This window comes from Diceros bicornis, chromosome 17, assembly GCF_020826845.1.
Source record: "Diceros bicornis minor isolate mBicDic1 chromosome 17, mDicBic1.mat.cur, whole genome shotgun sequence".
Classification (NCBI taxonomy): Eukaryota; Metazoa; Chordata; class Mammalia; order Perissodactyla; family Rhinocerotidae; genus Diceros; species Diceros bicornis.
In genome coordinates, this window is record NC_080756.1 from 54,569,085 (window position 1) to 54,588,927 (window position 19,843).

Here is a 19,843-nt window from a genome sequence, read left to right on the forward strand (position 1 = left end):
TGCCCCCTGGGACCTGGACTGCGCTTCCCACAGAACTCATCATGGCTGGCTGCCCCTAGTCACTCAGATCACCTCATAAGCAAGGTCTTTCCTGACCACCCTATCTAACATCGCCTCCACAAACCCTCCCCTTACTCTCTAGTGCAACGTGCCATTTTGAGTGCTTCATAGCACATATAACTGAAACTTTCTTATTTACTCATTGATTGTCTCTCCCTCAGACCTAGTCTGTAAGCCATGAGAGGAGGAACATTGTCTGCCTTGTGAATTGTATCCCTGGTGCCTGAACAGCACCTGGCACGAGATGGGCTTAGTAAATATTGGCTGGATTTGATGTGGGTTCAAAAGACATACCTGGAACTGATCATGCAAAAAAAGCATCTTCTTGGATGCCTTCAGGCCACTAAAAGCAGGCAAAGTAGATAAGCCTGGAGACCTTGCTTAAACCAGAAGTTATCTCAATTCTCAAGCTTTCTACTCGGCCAGACTTTTCTTTCATGTATCTACACACTGTAGAAAAGGCTGCTTCAGCCTGCCCAGCACACTCCCAAGCCTGTGGCTTTGTACTGACAGCCCTTCAGAGCCCAGGACACCAGTGACCGCATAATCACCCAGGTGGTAGCAACAGATGCCACCACTGCCTCCTGCTCCCCTCCCCGACGGAGTTTTATTTTCTTTTCTATGAAAGTATTACACATGCACTAAGAAAATTTGGAAATTACAGAGAAATATGATGAAGCAGGGGAAAAATTACTCCATCGTCACACTTTTAGCATATTGGGATATTTTCTTATTCTTTTCATTTTTTTCTTGAGATAATCTATAGTTAGCTAACCTTTTTTTCTCATCATATTGTTAGCATTTACTATCACTGAAAATTGTTCCATAAATTATTAGCTAAATAATATTTCACTGTCTGGATAATTTACTGAACCAGTTCTCTTTTAGATTTTTTTTTTCATTCTAACCTGGCCATGGACAATTATCTCCAAATATAAATATGTTTATAATTTAAAATTTTTCCCCAGAATAGATACCCATCTTGACATGGCTCTTGATACAGTTCCTGATAAAACCAGGTAGAGCCAGAAGAAAACCTTTAGAAGCCCTAAGCATTGGTAAAACTACCAAATCCTCCCATGAAATTAATAAAAACAATACCAAACAATTAGATAGCATCCCATATTTTCCTTTATAGTAGTAATGCAAGTGTAAGAAATGCATGATTGTTAAATATGTCTCTCCTGCTAAACCATAAGCTCCAAGAATGCAAAAACCTGTTCACCTTATTCACAGTACCTAGCATATATTAGGTGCTCAAGAATTACTGGATAGATGATAGGTAATCAATACACCAATGAGAATTTGAAAGCCGGAGAGAGAAGAGGAAAACTGTTGAATACCAACCCTCCAAACACTAACCCACCCCCAACCACCCCAACTTCACACCTGTCAGAGAACTCATACCCACGTCAGTTCCATTTATTCTTCATACAAATATTTTACAGTTTTATTTTTAAATCATTTACACATATTTATACAAAGAAAAATAAATTTCAGGATGGAACCTTGGGACCATGGTAGTTTAAAAAAAAAAAAATTCTCTCTGATCATTAGCTACTGAAGACAAGGCAAGAGGCTTTGTAGTCATTTCTGAGAGTCAGTATGTCTCCCATGCAGGGGGCAGTGGACAAGAATCCAAGCTGCTCCCTCATCTTCACCTTACGGAGGTAATATGGGGGATGGGGATTTTTCAACGATCTCCCCTAGAAACATTTCAGGAAGTACAAGAAAGGCTTATGGTAATACTGAAACCCCTCTTTGCCAGGAATTTGGCAAGATTGCAATTTCTGAACCAGCTTTCTAGAAAAGCTAGCTTAATTCCTACTCGCAGGTCTTTCTAAGAGGAGGGATTGCTGCACTCACATATCCCTCATCCCACTTGCTCTGTCCTCCTACCAAAGGCTCCAAAACCGAGCCCTTGATTTGATCCCATCTGGTCCCTTCTAGGCTCATTCCACAAATGAGCCTTCTTCCTACCCCACACCCAAAGGACTCTCTGTAGCAACTGACCCCTGCAACTCCTGAAGACCCCTACAATAAAGATGCCAGCCTTACTGCATGCAGCATCATACCCAAGGAATCTGAGCTACAGCCAGGAGAGGTCCAAGAATGACAGAACTCTGAGCACCCCTATCAAAACTCAGCTCTACTGAGCCAAATCAACATTTAAATCAAACAGGCCAACTCCTAACACATCTCATCCTAAATACAGTCATCACAGAAGTGCACGGTAGAAGAACCTCCTATACACAACTGCTCAGCAAAGCTGAACTAGAGCTGAACTATCATCAATTCCCAGTAAAACTAGGGTAAAGGACAGACATTACAAATGTGGGAGACCCTATCAGAAATGGCCACTGATGACAAGTTACCCTCTATCTTTGGGTCCTACCCAAAAAGCAGCACCAAGAAAGGGCATGATGAGCAGAGAGATCCATAGCTAGATGTACAGCCCTTGAATTACCAAGGGACTCAGACAACACAGCTCATTTTCCTACAATTATGTAGGAACTAGAAGACAGACTACCCACCCCTACATTGAGGGAGCTCCTGAGAGGCCATACTGCTTGTGGTCATCAGCCCACTCCCTTGGTAGGCCCAACTGGGGAGAGGGAGTCACATCCAGAGCAGGGACCCCTCCAGGTGGACACTCACAGGGCAGCCCATCCCACTGTCACTGGGGCAGGCCAAACATAGCTAGAAGGGTGGACAGATCTCGGGCATCAGCTGCCCCATAGGCATCACTCTGGCCTAACATAGACAATGCCAAACGCAAGGTACTCCAGATGTTCTCTGACATGGCGCCCCCTTCATCCCGAGGGCCCCGGCTTTTCCTCTGCATGTTCAGGGCCTCCAAAAAGTGTTCCACAGCCTCCCTGTAGAGAAAAGCAGTAAGAGTTGGTGAGCAGAACATCAATGGAAGGAGACAGCTCAGCTGGCATGGGGAGGAAGAAAGCTGGGGCTGGTTAGTCAAATAACAGGACCAGAGAATGAGCAGCTAGGGCCAAAGACAGGGAGAAAGTTCATTCATTCATTACTCAATAGATACTCTCACCGGTGAGCCCCAAGGTTGATGCAGCTGATGCCCAGGTTATAGCGGGACCGTATATAGCCAGGCTGTAGCTCAAGGGCCCGACGGTACGCAGCTACTGCTTCTTCACTCTGGTTTCCATTGGCCAAGGTGGCCCCTAGCTTATTCCACAGCAAATAGTCCTGGGATAGAGATGGAGAAGGGTTAGGAACATGAGCCAGATTCAGATCAAATTCACCCCATTCCTCCCTCTGGGTCTCTGCTTAGCTAATATATGTTACTATCCCATTCCTTTCTCCTCAACAGTTCTTTGCGTGGCCACAATGTAACCGACCTCATCCCCTGCAGACTCCCTTGAGTCCAGATGACCCTGTACTCCCACCCTTCTTTTCACAATTCTCCCAAGGCAATCAGTACATGGAACATTAGAATGAAATATCCCATGACTCCAAAAGTCCCAACAAATGATTCTTCAATAAGGTACAGCATCATGTCCCGTTTCCATTCCTCCTGAGGCTCACATTGGGACGAACGCTGAGGGCAGCTGTGAAACAGTCCACCGCCTTGTCATACTCCCCACTCAGGTTGAAAAGGACTCCCAAGCCACATTGCACATCAGGGTCAATGGATGTAGGGTCCAGGCGCACAGCTGCCAAGAAGAGCTCTTTCACTTCAAGAAACAGGGAGCTGGATAAGGAAGAAAAAAGGCAAAAAGGAGATATGTAGTTATGTCTATATTCCTAACCCTCCAAAGTAATTCCTTAGTTAGTCAATCACATCCCCAAGATTCATCACTCTATCAGCCATCCCTCCTACTCCCAAATTCCAACTTAGAAGCCTCTTTCTCCATTTCAGCCCAGCACTGTACTGTAGAATGCAGACCTCCTTCAAGTTGATCCTGGGTCTCCCATCCCACTCTTAGATCCTTAAATCTCAATCTATCCACACTTCCAAAATCACGGTCCTCCTCCTACTCAGGCTACATTCGTCATCCCAGGAACCCCTCACACTCACTCAGGCAACAGAGATCCCAGCATGCGCTTGCTGGGGCCCAGTGCTGCCCCACTGGCCCCTTCTTCACCAGGCACCACCAGATGGGCATAGGCTGGTGTGTAGCGCAGCCAGTCTCGCAGAGTTTCACAGGCCTGCCGCTGCAGGGATTCGTTGGTGAAGCTTACAGCCAGAGCCATCAGTGCTGTCCGGTTATCTGGCTTTAGCTCCAGACACCTGTTTGGACAGAGATGGGAAGAGCTGGTATTGCAGTGACACTGGCACCCATCAGCACCCTGGGATCCAAGCCAAGCTTCAGAATGCAGAGTCATGATGGCCTCACCTGCCAACTCCCTCAGAAGAATCCTCTACATGTGAGTTATTAATAAAGTTACAGAGCTCAGAAGAGGAAAGTTTTAGCAGCCAGGGAACCAGCCAGGATCCAACAAATAAAATCAAAAGCTGATGAATGAATGGAATCAGTTATCTCCAATTCACTCTAAACCTTAGAGTTTCACCGTGAGAAAACACTCTTGTTAGTGGCCAGAAGGAAAACGAGGGTCTGAGTCTGGGCTCCTATCACGCTAAAGTCTATTTGTAGAGCCCTAGAACCACCTGACCCCACCTTTCAGAGTACTCACCTCCGCAGCGCGCTGATTGCTAAGAGTTCTTGTTCATTCTCTGCCTGGGTGGTACCCAGATACTGCCAAGCCTACAGAGAAGATGACAGATTACATCACCTCCGTATTCACCTTTCCATCCCTGCTTCCTCTGGCTTCCCCTACTCACCATCTCACTCTCACCACACCCCCCAGGCCCTAATCCATCTGCACTGCTCTTTGGGGCCTCCCTCAAAACTGGAGGAAGCAGTCTCTAATTTGAAGTCAGAAAAACGAGTCACTCACTTCCATGTGCTCAGGATCTTGCTGCACAGCTGCCTCAAAGAGCAACACAGCATTTGGCAGGTCCCCCTCCTGAAGTCGCCGCAGCCCTTCCTCGAAAGGCTGGGGGTGGTCACGCAGGGGGTTCTCCTCCTCAAACTGGTATCCCTAGAAGGAAGAGAAGCCAAATGAGAAACTCTCTAAGAGGGAGTCATCACAGTCAGAGCAACAAGAATGGGAGATGACAACCGAGAGAGGTGGAGAAAAAGTTGAAGGCTTCCAAAATGGTATTTGAATTAAATGCTGGCAAATTTTCCATATCATAGAAGAGATCATCTATGACTACAGTAAAATCATTCAGGATTGTGCTCACGCTGCTATCTCCTGTTCACAGTAACTGGAAAGCTAGGCAAGTCTACGAACTCTGATCCATGCTGGGAATAAGCTTATTTCAGGAAGTCCCTATAGACCTGTATTTCCATATCCTTGACTTCCCACCACTGGACAGAAAACATTTCTTAACAGGATCTGCTTACAGTGATGAGATAAGCTCCCCTTGGCTGTTCAAATGTCATTTCCTGTTATCCTGCAATAGTGTGATAATGTATACAGGAAAGGCAATTTCGAGTCAGCGGTCCTGCTGTTCAAATGCAACTCTTCACCTAGCTCATGGAGTCACTGTGCGCACTGCATGTGCGCATGTGTGCATGTGTTCAAGCACTCTGAAAATTTTAATTTATTCCCCACTTTCATTCTTAAAAGTTATTAAGATTAATCTGTATCTGATTGTATGAAAGCTAGATCCCAAAATCCTGATGGCAGAAAATCCTTCGGAAAAATACTGCTCTCTTCTAGCTGAGAATTTCACATTTGAGGGAAGAGTTATGATGCTATGTGCGAAGCTTTGTCTACTGGTATTTCATGTTAGGCAGAGAGGTAATATAGTAAAATGGGAGTTACTAGTAAGCCACGTGACTTGGGACAAGCAAATAAAATGTTTCTTTTTGGTGGTTACCATCACAAAACAATACACCACAATGAAAACAAGATGCAAAATACCAGGCAGGGCTCTTCTAAATGTAGTTAAGGACAAATTAGAAGGAAACTGTACATAACAAAGACATGAGTGAGGCCCTTTTTCACTATTATTGTGAAACTGCTGAAGAACTAGAAACATTAAATCTTACCAGCAAAGTTTCAAACCATTATAAGTCATCAGACTGAAATTATTTGTGACAAATAAAAATTAAATAATTACAATGGAGGGTTAAGAAGCGAGACATGGTCTAAGAGGTGGATTTGGGATAAAGGTATAAAAAGCATATTCATGTTGAGAATAGGTAATGTTCCTGGGACATCTCTGTATTCAGAAGGTAAAAAATGACCCTAAAGCAGGGATCAGCAAGCCTTTTCTGTAAAGGGCCAAATAATAAATATATTTTATCACAACTATTCAACTCTACCATTGTAGTGAGAAAGCAGTCAGAGACAATATGTAAACAAATAAACATGGTTGTGTTCCAATAAAACTTTATTTACAGACACTAAAATCTGAACTTTATATAATTTTCACATCACAAAATAGTACTTTTCATTTTCTTTAACCATTTAAAAATGTTAAAGCCATTGTCAGCTCACAGGCCATATAAAAACAGGTGGTAGGCCAGATTTACCCACAGGCCACAATTTGCTGACCCCCCCCCCCCCACCCTAGAAGATTAGAGTTCAACAAAATACATCCTTCTGTATTCAACCTCAACTATGTCCATCATCAATCCATGTTTTAAGCCACCCTGTAGGAAACAGATCACTGTTACCTATAACACAATTTTCCAATGAAAGTAATTCCTGCCTCTCAGTGCTACTGAGAGCATCAAATGAGAATATTCACCAAAGCCTTACCAAAAAGCTTCAAATGCTATTCCTGAATAGGTATTATCCTTAGCAGACAATGCAACAAATCAATGCCATCAGGTTGCAACCACAGGGTTCTCCAAGTACCCTCCTGTCCATGCTATCTGTCCTTAAAGTTTCATCAACTGCTGATCAGAGAGGAATTTTTCAAAATTAGAATATTTGCAAAGATGGGGAAAAAAGAGCACTCCGGAGGAACCTTCAACAACCCACTGAATATACAATAAGCTTGAGATCGCTGTTACATCCTAAAAAGTCTAATCCAAGCTAATCATTAGGTCTGACCCATTGTCTGGTCTATTCCAAAATCTCAAAGGATCAAACTGCAAAAACAGGATCACTCCTAAGAGTCTGTCCCAGCACAGAAGCTTCTCCTTTACGCTAACACTATGCAATATCTGCTCGAGCTATAGGTGCTAAGTTGTCTTAAAAATTTAAAGACTATCAATAAAAAATAGCACATTCAGAGACCCATGAATTTATCCAACATCAGCCATCAGCGTCAGATCCACATTTGAAAAAAAAAATGTACTACTAACATATAATTCAGAAATAGTTAGCATAAAGCCAGATAAAATCCTAATCATTCATTATTAGTGAGTAATAAAGTACAGCATATTTTTGCAGAACATTAATGCAAATGTTTCTAATCCTAATTTTGCAATAACCCAAGGTATCAGTGACAGCAAACAGGGTTCAGGAATCTAAAAACAAAATTATATTTTTAAGTTTTGAAATTAAAAAATGTATTCCACCTAGTATGTCATTAATATGAGAGTAAAAAATGCTAAGAGGAAACGCTGCTTATATGAAATTAGCACTATGTCTATATTTCTCAAAAGCATGGAAATTTTTATCTAAAATTTATAATTCGCCATTTATAAGTCAATGGGGCCTATGCAACTTACCAAATTGTTAATACAAATTAATAAAAGTATTATCTCCAGGTATTTCCTTCAGTTCTTCCTCATCAGAATTCTATAGAAGAAACCCTTATTATGGCAAAACATAGGGCAGGGTCCCAAGAAGGTAAGCTCTCTTTTCTATTATATAACAGGATAGCTCTCAGGAATTCAGGTTGGAATAATAAACAAATTCATATTTTTCCTACAACTAGGTTTTTCATTAGCTTTCCAATTCTAGCCTTTTTTAAGTTACCTTGAACTTTATATTCTTCCCTATCTTGGCACATCTCCCTTACATCAAGATCCACCTCCAGCATCCTGCTTTCCATCTCAGGCTCTGGTTCGAGCCCCAGAATCCTTTCCCAACCAGAACCGAGCTGAAAAACAGACTTCACTACTCACCTCCCCAGTTCCTGTTTTGCATTTTTCAAAACCAAGCAATTCTCTCCCTTCCCCCTCATGCTTCAACTCAGCAGCTCAATTATTAACCACATCCCCAAATACCCTACAAACCACTAGCATATTTTTTTTCACAGTGAGACCTCTGAAATAACACACACTTCTATGTCAATAGTATATGCTATATGCAAAATTCGATCATCTTTCACCACTGACTGCTGGGAAATTTTCCTTACATTTAAGTTACTTAATATAATTCTTTGAAAACACCCTAAATTGGGGCAAGTAGTTAGTATCTACAAGAAAAGAATTTAAAATAAACTTATGAGTTAAAAAAGTAAATAGATATTAAGGTATGGAAGAGAGAGAGAGAGTCTACTAAGTACCACTCTCTGCCAAGGGAGTTATCAATATTCTCAAAATGTCCTCAATCGACCTCCAAAGCAGAGCTCCTTTGTCTATGCTTTTAATGCATCATGTGCAAATCTCTATCCTAGGTATTATGTCACTGTATTACTATTTGACAAAGGTGGTCTACTATTATTAACCTTTATATCCCAAGAAGAAAGCATACATTCAATTACTGGAGGAGAGCAGGGGCAAGGGAATGATTCTGACTTCCTTTCGTGGAAAGGGACTCAAAAAATAATTACTTAAAAGTGGGTACCCTTCAAATTCAGGATTAATGGAGAGACAATAAAACAGAAATCCTGCAGTCTGAAAACTAGTTCTCACCTTATCATAGGAAGCAGACGTGAGGTCATCATAGTCAGAAAGCCAGGGGTGAGCCTCAGCATCCCGTTTCGCCATCTCCTCCAACTCTGCCTGCAACTTGTCCCAGAAATCGACATCAGACTGTAAGGAAGGGAAGGCAGATAGAAAGAGGAGATCCATCATGACCACCCCACCCTCAGCTCCACTAGGATGGATTCCCTAAGGCAATAGTTCTTAAATTTCAATGTGTTTAAGATCATCTGAAGAGCTTTCTTAAAATGCAGATTCCTAGATCCTACCCCCAGATTCAGATTCAGTAGTCTGTCTAGGGTGATGCCTAAGATTTTGCTTTTTTTTTTTTTTTTGTGAGGAAGATCAGCCCTGAGCTAACATCCATGCCAATCCCCCTCTTTTTTTGCTGAGGAAGACTGGCCCTGAGCTAACATCCATGCCTGTCTTCCTCTACTTTATGTGGGATGCTGCCACAGCATGGCCTGACAATCGGTGCATCAGTGCGCGCCCTGAATCCGAACCCAGGCCACCAGCAGCAGAGCGCGCGCACTTAACCGCTATGCCACGGGGCCGGCCCCAGAATTTGCATTTTTAAAAGGCAACCACTCCAAGCAATTCTGACACAGATGATCTAGGAACAGTGTGAAATACAAAGTTTATCACCTTGGATGTTAATACACCCACTCTCTCCAATAGTGTTTTTTCTTGGGGTGTCTGCTCCTGCACTATCTGCTCTCACCTCTATAGCTGACTTGGCTCGTTCAAACTCCATATCAAGAGCAGATGTGTTTACTGGTCTTGTGAACTGGTCAACCCAGGCCTCTGATGTACCCTGTGACAAAGAAGGATGGTCATACCACCAACAACTTTCTACCACTAAATACCCATGAAACACCACCAACCTGGACACTTCTGAGAAGAACATTCTCAGAATCTCTTTCCCACCCACTCAGGACCTGGATGCTACCAAAACAAGCTGGCAATAAAATCCCTTCCCCATCTGGGACCACTGAACACCGAACCCAAGGCTTCCCACCAGCCGGCTCTGAAGTGGGACTGGGAAGTGACAATGTCCTACCTGCTGCTGTATAAACTCTGCTGCCCACTGTTCTGCCTGAGCTCGGCCTGACCCCGCACCGGACTCCAGGGACACCTGCCCCTCGCCAATCTGCCGCACGAATTTCAGGAACTGGGGCACAGAGACACACATAGGCCACTTGGGAGAGGACTTCCAGGTGTGCACTCTCAACCATGCCCAAGAGGAGCCTGCACTTGCCCCTCCCCCGACCATCTCTACCTGCAGACAAGATATGCTAAAGACCCTGAGAAACGTGGAGCGCAAAAAGAAAGGAATTTCTGGCTCTAAGATTTAAGGCACAGAAAAGAGAAAGGGTTAGTAGGCAAGGAAATGAGGGAATGAATACTGGAAGGAAGAGGCAGGATCCTAAGTCACCGTTCTCCAGAAAGGAAGGAACAGACCTATGATCTCATCTCCTTCTCTTTAAACTAAACTGGGTAAGACAAGCAAGACTCTTGACTTTCAAGACCAGCTCTGCTGGCAAAGCAGCAGTGGGATGTGGCTCACCTCAGAGTTAGCCAATTTGGGGTCATCCACCTTGGCCACAAAGTCATTGGCCGTGTGCTGCAGATCCTCCTCAGGATGATATTCATCATACCTGGAATAGGTAAAGACAAACTAATTTTACACATTAGTCTGCCAGCACTTCCCCATGCTATTCCCCACCCCTGGCCCATGGCAATTACAGTTCTTACTGGGGAAAAGAGAGGGCGACTCTACTCCACCCTCTTGTTGAGGACCTACAAATTCCGATTTACATTAAAGAAGGACATTTGGGCAGGAGTGGCAAAGCGTTACCTACATCCCTTTAGCTCTCCTTTCCTAAACATATCTTTGCACAGAGAAGGAAAGGACAGGCTCCAAATTAAAAAAGGAACAGGGTGCATAAGGTAAAGTTACAAACTTGAGGTTAGGATAGTTAGGATTCTTGAGTCAATTATATCTGAGACAAATTCATAGGAGTAATAATACAAGTGGAAACTTTAATGTAGAAAATGAGGGGACTGCAAGTTGGTTTGAGAATGTGAATGGAGGAGGTTGGAGGAGGCTGGGAAAACTGTCCAATACTCTTTCCACAGGGATCCACCCCAAAAGAAGTAGCTGGACTCACCAGCGATCACTGGCAGCTGTTCCCTCTGGCTCTCCCAGCCACAGCTTCTCCTCTGACTGTTCCAGATATTCTTCAGCCCAGCGGGCAGGGGACACAGACAAAGGGTCTGCAAAGAGCAAAGAGTTAGGGAAATCACACAGGCGCAGAGAGGGATCAGGGAAAGACAGAGAACCATGCAGACTCAATTGGTCCTCTGAACCACGCCAGAGCAAGTGAAATCCTACTGAATCTCTCAGAGACTCCTAGTCAACAAAATATTGCTGAATTTTCAACATCCAGCCCACTCCCAAGGGGCCTAGGGCAGTTTACTGAGCTGAGAGCAGGAGGCCAAATAAGGAGGCTCAGGAAAGGAGTAAGGACCAAACCCTTTTGCCTGAAGTGCAAGAGACCTCAATGAGAAACAGCAGGCACCAGGGCCTCCACCTTCCTTGAAGGTGCTGCAGAGAACTGGTGAGGAGCTAAGGGAGAATGGAAGAGCTCCTCCTCCTTAACCAAACCTCCAGTCTGTTCTCCATCTACGAGGTTCACACATCCCAACGAACGAAGCCTCTTATTTCACCTTAATATACCCACCAAGAGAATGTGAGAAGCAGAACGCCAGGCTAGAATTAAAAGTACACAGGTCCAGTCTTCCCACTGGATGTCTGTTGTTTTTTTTTAATTTTTTAATTGAGACATAGCATACAAACATGAAAGTACATAAAATGTACCAAACGTAAGTACACTGCTTCATTAATTTCTATATATGAATACAGTCAAATCACCACCACCCAGACCAAGATACAGAACATTCACAGTTTCCTCGCAGACTCCCTCATGCCTCCACCCCCAGGGATAAACACTATTGTGACTTCTGTCACTTTTGATTGTCAGGGCTAGGCTTTTAAAACTAATTCTAGAAATTGTCTTAGAAGCTCCAGTGACAACAGGCATCACTGCAACATCAAAATAAACATGTCAAGGCCCCAGACTGAATAAAGGTGCTAAACTGTTTCTCAACCTCCTGGACTTTGCCCTTTATTATTCTGGGGCCAGAAAAAAAAAAGCAATGAGACCAAGTATTCAAATGGCCCTAAAGAATGAGTCAACGCAGAGAAGGCATGAGCCTGCAGCGTTCTTTCCTTCTGCTCTGCATCCATGTATTTACAAACCAGATGCTGAAATGGTCATCCTATCTTTGTCCCCAGTTTGAAGATCTGTCACTGCTTTTAACACTGACAAGGCAGATTTATCCCCTCAGTATTAATGAATAACAGAACTTTCTATTCCACTTAACTGAGTCTTTGCCTGAATAATTTCAACAAAGTAATCTCAACATCTGAGGCAGTAATATCAAAATCTGAAAAAACAAAGGATCAAGATTCTCCGAATACACTTAATTATAAACAATAAGTAACATATTACCAATTTAATAAAACACATGGTTGACAACTTTTTTGATCATGGACTCTGTCTCTTAATTTCAAGGACTCTCAACGTTTACGTCCAGATTTCCCTCACTACTTCTTACAGGCAACATTTCTCTTTCCTTTGCCCCAACTAGACTGTTGGTTCTCAAGTGGAGATCTAATAAGGAGATGCTTAATAGTTAAACAGACTTTGTAATGCCTCCCAGTACCTTTGTCCCATTCTGTTGAAAAATATCCAGTCTCTCCTCCTTACTCTCTAGTCACTCCTTCCTCTCAACTAGAGTGTTCTGCAAAAGCATATTCTGGCCATAAGTGCCCCTCAAATTACAGAGAACGCCGTTTCTGTGAAATGCTCCTCTCAAGATCAAAAAGCAACAGAAAAAACACGAAGCATCTGTACTTTAAAACAGATATGAGGTATGTTAGAAAAAAAAATCCCAGAGGTGAGAAAAGTCATCCTCAAATAGCTATAATCTGGTATCTGCCCATATCGGCCACAAGACTCAGAATTTCCTGGCACTGGGAACCTGTTCCAACAACGGAATCAAAATAAAATAACCAAAAGACCACCACTCGGCCTTCACAATATTTTTTGAGAAATTCTTACAGAAAATCAGATCCATTTGGATACCTCTGAGATTAAAGCAACTAAGGCCTACAGAGGGGAAGGAACTATCCCAGGTCATATAGATTGGTACAGTTAGAACCAACATGGATACCAAATATCCAATTCAGAATGTTCACCTCATATAGTTTCTCGTTGTGTGTTCATTCCACCTAGACACATCTACCCTAAGCTCAAAAGTCAAAGACTCAGAACTTCCTACCCTTATCCATGAAAGTTTCCATATGCACTAAATACCACAGTGGTACAGAATGTAGGTTCTAGAGTCAGCCTAACTGCATTCACATCCCAATTTCACCACTTATTCACTATACATCTTCAGACAAGTTACTTAACTCTCTAAGTTTCCATTTCCTTATCTATAAAATAGAGATAATAATTGCTATCTTATAGGGATTATTATGAAGACTAAATAAGATAACGCATATACAAAGCACAGAGTAACAAATATTAGCTATTATTATCATTACTCTCTGCTCATGGCAAACCCATACCAAAAGCAGAAAATATGATAATGAGATTGTTATCCCTTTTATTCCATAGCCTCTTCCTCTGCCATCCAGAGGAATGCCAATCATCATCTGCTGGTGCTGCCCACTGCCTTTCCTATGAAAATGCATGTTTATCTCTCATGATTATCATATGAATCTCACACACCATGTTAGCTGAGGCTGGCTAAATTCAAAAGCCCTTAAAGATGTGTTTCATCCCCAGAGCTGAGCAATCACAAGATGGGGAATTATCTGGCCCAGAAGATGTGTGTGTGTGTGTTGGGGGGTGGCAGGGGAGCAGATTCCATCAAGAAATATGGTAGACTAAAAAATGAGCTTCATGTGGTGATGGAATAATTCTGTATCTTGATTGTGGTGGCGGTTACACAAATCTACACATATGATAAAACCGCATAAAACTGTAAACACATACAGATGAGGGCATGCAAAACCAGTGAAATCTAATAAGCTCTATAGATTGTACCAACGGCAATTTCCTGATTTTAAACATAACTAACAGTTATGCAAAATGTTACCACTGGGGAAAACAGAATGAAAGATACACAGAACCTTTCTGTACATTTTTTTGCAGCTTCTGATGAAACTATAACTATTTCCAAATAAAACATTAAAACAAGAAAAAAATTGAGCATCAAGGTTCCTTTTAAACTTGATTCTCGAATCTTAACAATGGGGATTTAAAAATAACAAGTATTTAAAAAATATAATCTTTTCTCATCTCGAAGTATGCTTATCCATAAAGCAATAAGTAACCTATATCATCAATATAATAATATCAGCCACAAATGCTCTGAGGATAATTAAAAATGAATTACCAGAAAATCAATTTCCTTTAGCTCTTTCTCCCAGATCTCAATTCATTCATTCAATAAATATTGAAGGTCCACTACATACAAAGCAATATACTACTGCAATAGGACATTTTTATGACGGCAGACTCCAAATAGCTCAACTTCCCTTTCCGACTTCCCATGTTCCTGCCTGTGTGAAGCAGGCACAGTCCCAAAAGATTACACAAAACAGAAAGAGGGAGAGAGAGAGATCTCCCAAGGAGAATTTACCAGGTAAGACAGGTCCAACATGTTTTTCTATAATTATTTTTCATTTAAAAGTTAAGGAAGGGTCGGCCCCGTGGTTTAGTGGTTAAGTGTGCATGCTCGCTACTGGCGGCCCGGGTTCAGATTCTGGGCGCGCACCGACGTACCGCTTCTCTGGCCATGCTGAGGCCGCGTCCCACATACAGCAACTAGAAGGATGTGCAACTATGACATACAACTATCTACTGGGGCTTTGGGGGAAAAAAAAGGAGGATTGGCCGTGGATGTTAGCTCAGAGCTGGTCTTCCTCAGCAAAAAGAGGAGGATTAGCATGCATGTTAGCTCAGGGCTGATCTTCCTCACACACACACACACAAAAAAAAAGTTAAGGAAGATCTTACTGGCTGCAACCAATTTAGGTAACTGTAAATTCAGGTAATTGAACAAAAATCTCATCTATCTCAATGCTCAAAGGACAATGATTTTTTTTCTGAGTTATCAAAAATGAATGATGCCCACATACTACAACAAAAGTCTCTTTGTGATAAGAGACAGCACTTAAGTCTAAGGTTTGTATGAAAAACTGAGTTTCGGTCTGTTGGTGGGTCTTTGTTACAGCTCAGATTTTCACTTGAGGCAACTCCATAGTGAAGATTCTCAATGATAGTGGAACGGTTCTAAGTATGGAGTCTAGAGTCAGACTGACATGAGTTTGAATATCATCTGTTACTGAATGATTTTGGACAAAGCAACCTTTCTACATTTCAGTTTTCTTATCTATAAAATGGGGGAGGAATACCTACCTTCTAAGTGTTACTGTGAAGAAAAAATGGGTTTAAGAATATAAAGCGCATTTTAATGAAACCAAGATCACCTATTGTTCTACTTAAACCCCCAACTTCAGGGTGGGAAAGGGAGTCATGATAAAAGAGATCAATAGCTTTTATCAAAGATTTGTTTTACTTGTTACATTTGGAGGTTTTTTCCTTGTGTGTGGAGGAAGTCCTATCTTTAGGAGAATACAAATGATAGAGGGAGAAAAAAAAGATAGGGGGAGAAACCAATTAGATCCCATTAATCATCTCAGGAAAATTTAGGAACTATAATGATGTGAGTGCCCTGCGAGTCTAGAATCTTTGTAACTTTCTCTATTTGTATCTCTTATTATTCTTGCTTTCTTAAATTGGAAAAAGGCTAATGGTGATTCTCTTTGAGAGCAATCAGGAAGAGGAAGGCTGAAGAGAACGCCCTTCCCCCATGCCCTAATCAGACAGGCTTAGAGGAAGAAGAATCATTGCCAAGGGATGCAGTGAGCATGGATGCTCTCAAAGAGGGAAAATTAGCCTGGGACCCTGAAGAGCTTAAGTTGCAGGCCTGGCAGCATAGCATAATGGTTAAGCTCACAGGGTCTGGAGTCATTCAAACCCAGAGTCAAACCCCAACTCCATCACCTACAAAGCTGTGTCACCCTGGGCAAATTACTTAACCTCTAAGCCTCAGTTTTCTTATCTAAACACTAGGAATAAAACAGTAACTACCTCAAGGGTTCTCATGGGGATTAAACAGATAAAGCATTTAAAGCACTTAACACAAAGCCTAGAACATGGTAAGTAAACATCAGCTATTATTCTTAATTTTTATTATTATCATCAAGGTATGGTCTTTGCCCTCCAACACCTTATACTTCTGGCCCTTGAACTCCACAATTTCACTTTCCAAGGCCCCAACTCTGTTCAAGATGACAATGCCAGAATCCCATGGGCTGTGCTGAATTATTTCTTTCCCTGGGCAACACTGCCATCTATCCAATTTGTGGATCCTCTCCACCAAACTACAGTAATAAAGTTCCAGATAACAAAGAAGTAGACCTAATTCTTCGTGTTCTCTCTTCTCTCTCTCTCTCTATACATATATATATACATATATGTATCTCCAAAATCTCTTATCCAGTTCAAACCCAGCCCCTGTCTACTGTGTTTCAATTTCCTATTATCACCTAAGGGAAATCAGGTTCAGTGCCCTGTGAAAGGGAGTTAAGAGTCCAGAAAAGTCATAAGCAGCTGAAATCACCCTATATGCTAAGATGAATTAGGTAACAGCGTAGAACTTTGATTGCCCCAAAGGAACCACTTTGGATTTTCCCATGACAAGCCTCACCTGTAACTTCAGAGATGAATTCTTGGGACCAGTCAGCCTCATTATAATCCTGAGTTACATCCACAGCATCTCCAGCTGCAAGAAACTCCTGAGACCAGTTCTCAGACAAGGCCAAGTCTGCCACACCAGGGGCTTGAGAGAGAGAAAGAGAGAGAAATATGCATCATTCTATCATGCCTAAGGAATCCTGAGTGCACATGAAAACACTCTGTTCCTTTTGTCTCCTTCAGCATCTCAGTTCCCCAATATCAACAGCATCCAAATATGGAACTCCCTTGGCCCTATCCACATAGAAAATGGTGATCTCCCCTCCCACCAGACTCTGGACCCACCTCTCTGGGGTGCCTGGCGGAAGTTTGACTGTTCAATCTCCTGCATCTCTGCCAAGAGGTCATCCATCTTGAAGGTCTGAGGGGCACGGGATACAAGTGGTGCATTCTGGTCCTGGAGGAATTCAGCCACCAACTGTCAGAAAAGAGATAGTGAAATGAACCCAGCAAGAGGCAGGGTCCATTGGATGGGGGATACTCATGTCAAATACAAGGAAAGCGAAACATAGAAACTATGTTTGGAGTTGTTAATACTCAAAGAATACATTTTAAAAAACAAGCAGGAGGGCTAAAGCAAATCTTGTTTAGTCAGAAAAGTCCAAAGACTGAAATACAGGTGAGCCAAGTTTAAAGTAAAAACACAATGGGCCAAAGAAAATTGCTACAGAAAAGACTGGTATATTTACCTCATCTTCAGAGGCTACTCCTAATGGCTTAGAGACCTAAGACAGAAAAGAAAGGGAGGCAATATGGTCGAGTGAAGACCACAGACACTTCACTCAGTTAAACACAGGTTAAAATTCCAGCTCTAGCATTTACATGACCTTGGGCAAGTCACAAAACTTCTCTGGTCCTCAGTTTCTTCATCTATAAAATGGTTGCCTTCATCTATATAAAGATATACAGCACTTAGTATAGTTTTCAGTAAACACTCATTAAGAGGTAACTACCCTGTACTACTATTTGCAACACAACAGAGAAGGCAGATATCCCCACGTGTCCATCTGGACTCTCCCTCCCAGGCCATCACCTGGACTTTCCACCTCAAGCACACTCACCACCTCAGAGGCTGGGGTTCCTGGCGGCCAGGGGCCAGGCCTCAACCCCTCCTGCCGAAGGGCCTTGTCCTGGGTAAAGTGCCCGGCCAGCTTCATGAGCGGGTTGGCACCCCCGCATTCGGCCTCCACCAGCTCCCGCATTGCCATGGTGACCGCCAGCTCTCTGATGGGCAGAGAAGGTTTGGAACTGAGGTCCTGGAGCCAGACCCTTCCCCAGCCCACAACGCGGCCCGTATTTGGGGGAGGCGGGCAGACGTCTGCCCCAGGTTGTTAGCCACTCGCTACTCTCCACCCTGCGCCTCCTGCTGTGGCTCCCACCTCTGACAGGGGTCCGAGAGGGGGCTGGCGCCCTCGTGCCGCCCTCCTCAAAGGCGACCGCTTTCAGCCTGGGCCTCTCCAGCGGCCTCCACGACTGCGGTCTCAGGTGGGGGGGACAGGCCTGCAGCAGCGCCCCCCCCGAGAGTCCTGGACCCCAGAAGACTAAGGGGGACAACTCCGCAAGCGGGTTGTAATGGAGCATTGGCCGGGCAAGGGAGAGTGGGGACACCGCCCGACCGTAAGCCCAGCCCCCCACACCCCGAATTTCGTCAGGCGAGCACCGCGGGGGGCCATTCCCTCCCCTTAAGTCACCTAGCCCCTCCCCCCGCTCGGCCGATCCCAGCCCAGCCCTCCCGCGCTTTGGACCACCCCGTCTCCCCCGCCCCGGTCGCAGCTCCAGCCCCGCCCCCGGGACCCGCGAGGACACGGCAAGGCCGGGACAAGACCGGGAGCGTGCCCTCGCGCCCCCTCGGGCCCGGCGCTCACCGCCTCCCGCTGCACGACCCGCTGGGGCACCTGGTGCGGGCTGGAGGGGGGAGGGGAGAGGAGGGGGCGGGGAGTCAGGGGCGGGGCTCAGGCTTAAAGGGGCCGTGACTCCCGCGCTGCGGTCGCCGACCTACGGAAGCTGTTTGAAGGGGCGGGCCTTAAGACTGCGACGCAGCGTGACGGGAGGAGCCGTGGGTCTTAAAGGGGAAGGGCTCCTTGCAGGGGAGTCTTGGAGCGTCGGCTCTGAGAGCGCTCAGAAGGATCACCGACGCTAGGGCGTGTTTGATGAAAAAGCTTGAAGAAGAATGGAGCTAGGAGAGGCTTCTTGAGCTTTGAGGGAAAGCCGAGGGTGCCGGATTCTGGGTTCTGCTCATTCTGGCGCTTCCTTGGGGTCGCACGGTGACCCAAGGGGATTCCCCGCCCTTTCTGGGCCTCAGTTTCAGAAAAAGGCCCTAACACGGGAGTTACGGGAGTCAAATCCGTGGCCTTCCCCAGCCTTCTAGGCCTGCCCCCTTCCAGACTGCCCCTAGAGGGACAGCAACACAGTCTGCCTGAAGACAGAGGCCTGTCCCCGATCCCTCGTCCACCTCTGTGTAATGGGGAAAATAGCACTGGATGATGACAAATTCCGGAGACTAAAATAGAGGCCTCGAGCTGGTACCGTACAGGGAAGATGCACAGTGAGTCACTCCTCTCCCCTCCTTCCTCCTTCAGCAATGGTCAAGGTCACCATGGTGGCTTTATTCCCACTGCTCAGACTGGGAAAACAGACATGATGCAGGAAATGATTTTTAATCGTGGAATAAGCCTCAGGCCCTCACCATCTGCCACAGAATTGGCTGTGGTGTCAAACCTCAAGGTCACTGGGAAATAAACACTGATATCTCGCCTGGCTCCAAGACCAAGGGAGTCCTGATGTCATGAAGAAGAAGGGCAGGAGGAGCTCAGGGCTGCTGGTAGATGAGCAGGGATGGGTTACTGCCAAAAGGACAGAAGTACCATCCCAGCCCTGGATGCAGGAGAGGAGGCAGGAAGGCAGCAGGTGGCGCCCTCAGCCAGGCTTGTTTCCTGGCTGTCCTGCAGAGTTCAAAGG

The 19,843-nt window shown here is 44.3% G+C and overlaps 1 protein-coding gene across 6 annotated transcripts; it reads right to left on the reverse strand.

The window, feature by feature from the left end:
- Window positions 1-1,496: 1,496 nt before the first annotated feature.
- Window positions 1,497-18,811, reverse strand: PEX5 (peroxisomal biogenesis factor 5). Of its 6 annotated transcripts, none has more exons than XM_058558887.1 (16): window positions 18,751-18,811; window positions 17,947-18,109; window positions 17,575-17,610; window positions 17,171-17,303; window positions 16,839-16,970; window positions 11,099-11,204; window positions 10,495-10,585; window positions 9,988-10,098; window positions 9,649-9,741; window positions 8,919-9,038; window positions 4,990-5,133; window positions 4,726-4,796; window positions 4,109-4,321; window positions 3,616-3,781; window positions 3,119-3,276; window positions 1,497-2,939 (listed from the first exon to the last, which is right to left on the reverse strand). In XM_058558887.1, the coding sequence occupies exons 2-16, from the start codon at window positions 18,091-18,093 to the stop codon at window positions 2,738-2,740; spliced, it is 1,923 nt and encodes a 640-aa protein (XP_058414870.1). In that variant the 5' UTR covers window positions 18,094-18,109; window positions 18,751-18,811; the 3' UTR covers window positions 1,497-2,737. The 6 variants fall into 6 exon arrangements, with proteins under 6 accessions (XP_058414870.1, XP_058414871.1, XP_058414869.1 ...); XM_058558888.1 differs by lacking the exon at window positions 18,751-18,811 and adding an exon at window positions 18,265-18,540 and having other exon boundaries at window positions 8,919-9,014; XM_058558886.1 differs by lacking the exon at window positions 18,751-18,811 and adding an exon at window positions 18,265-18,539.
- Between the last annotated feature and the right edge of the window lie 1,032 nt (window positions 18,812-19,843).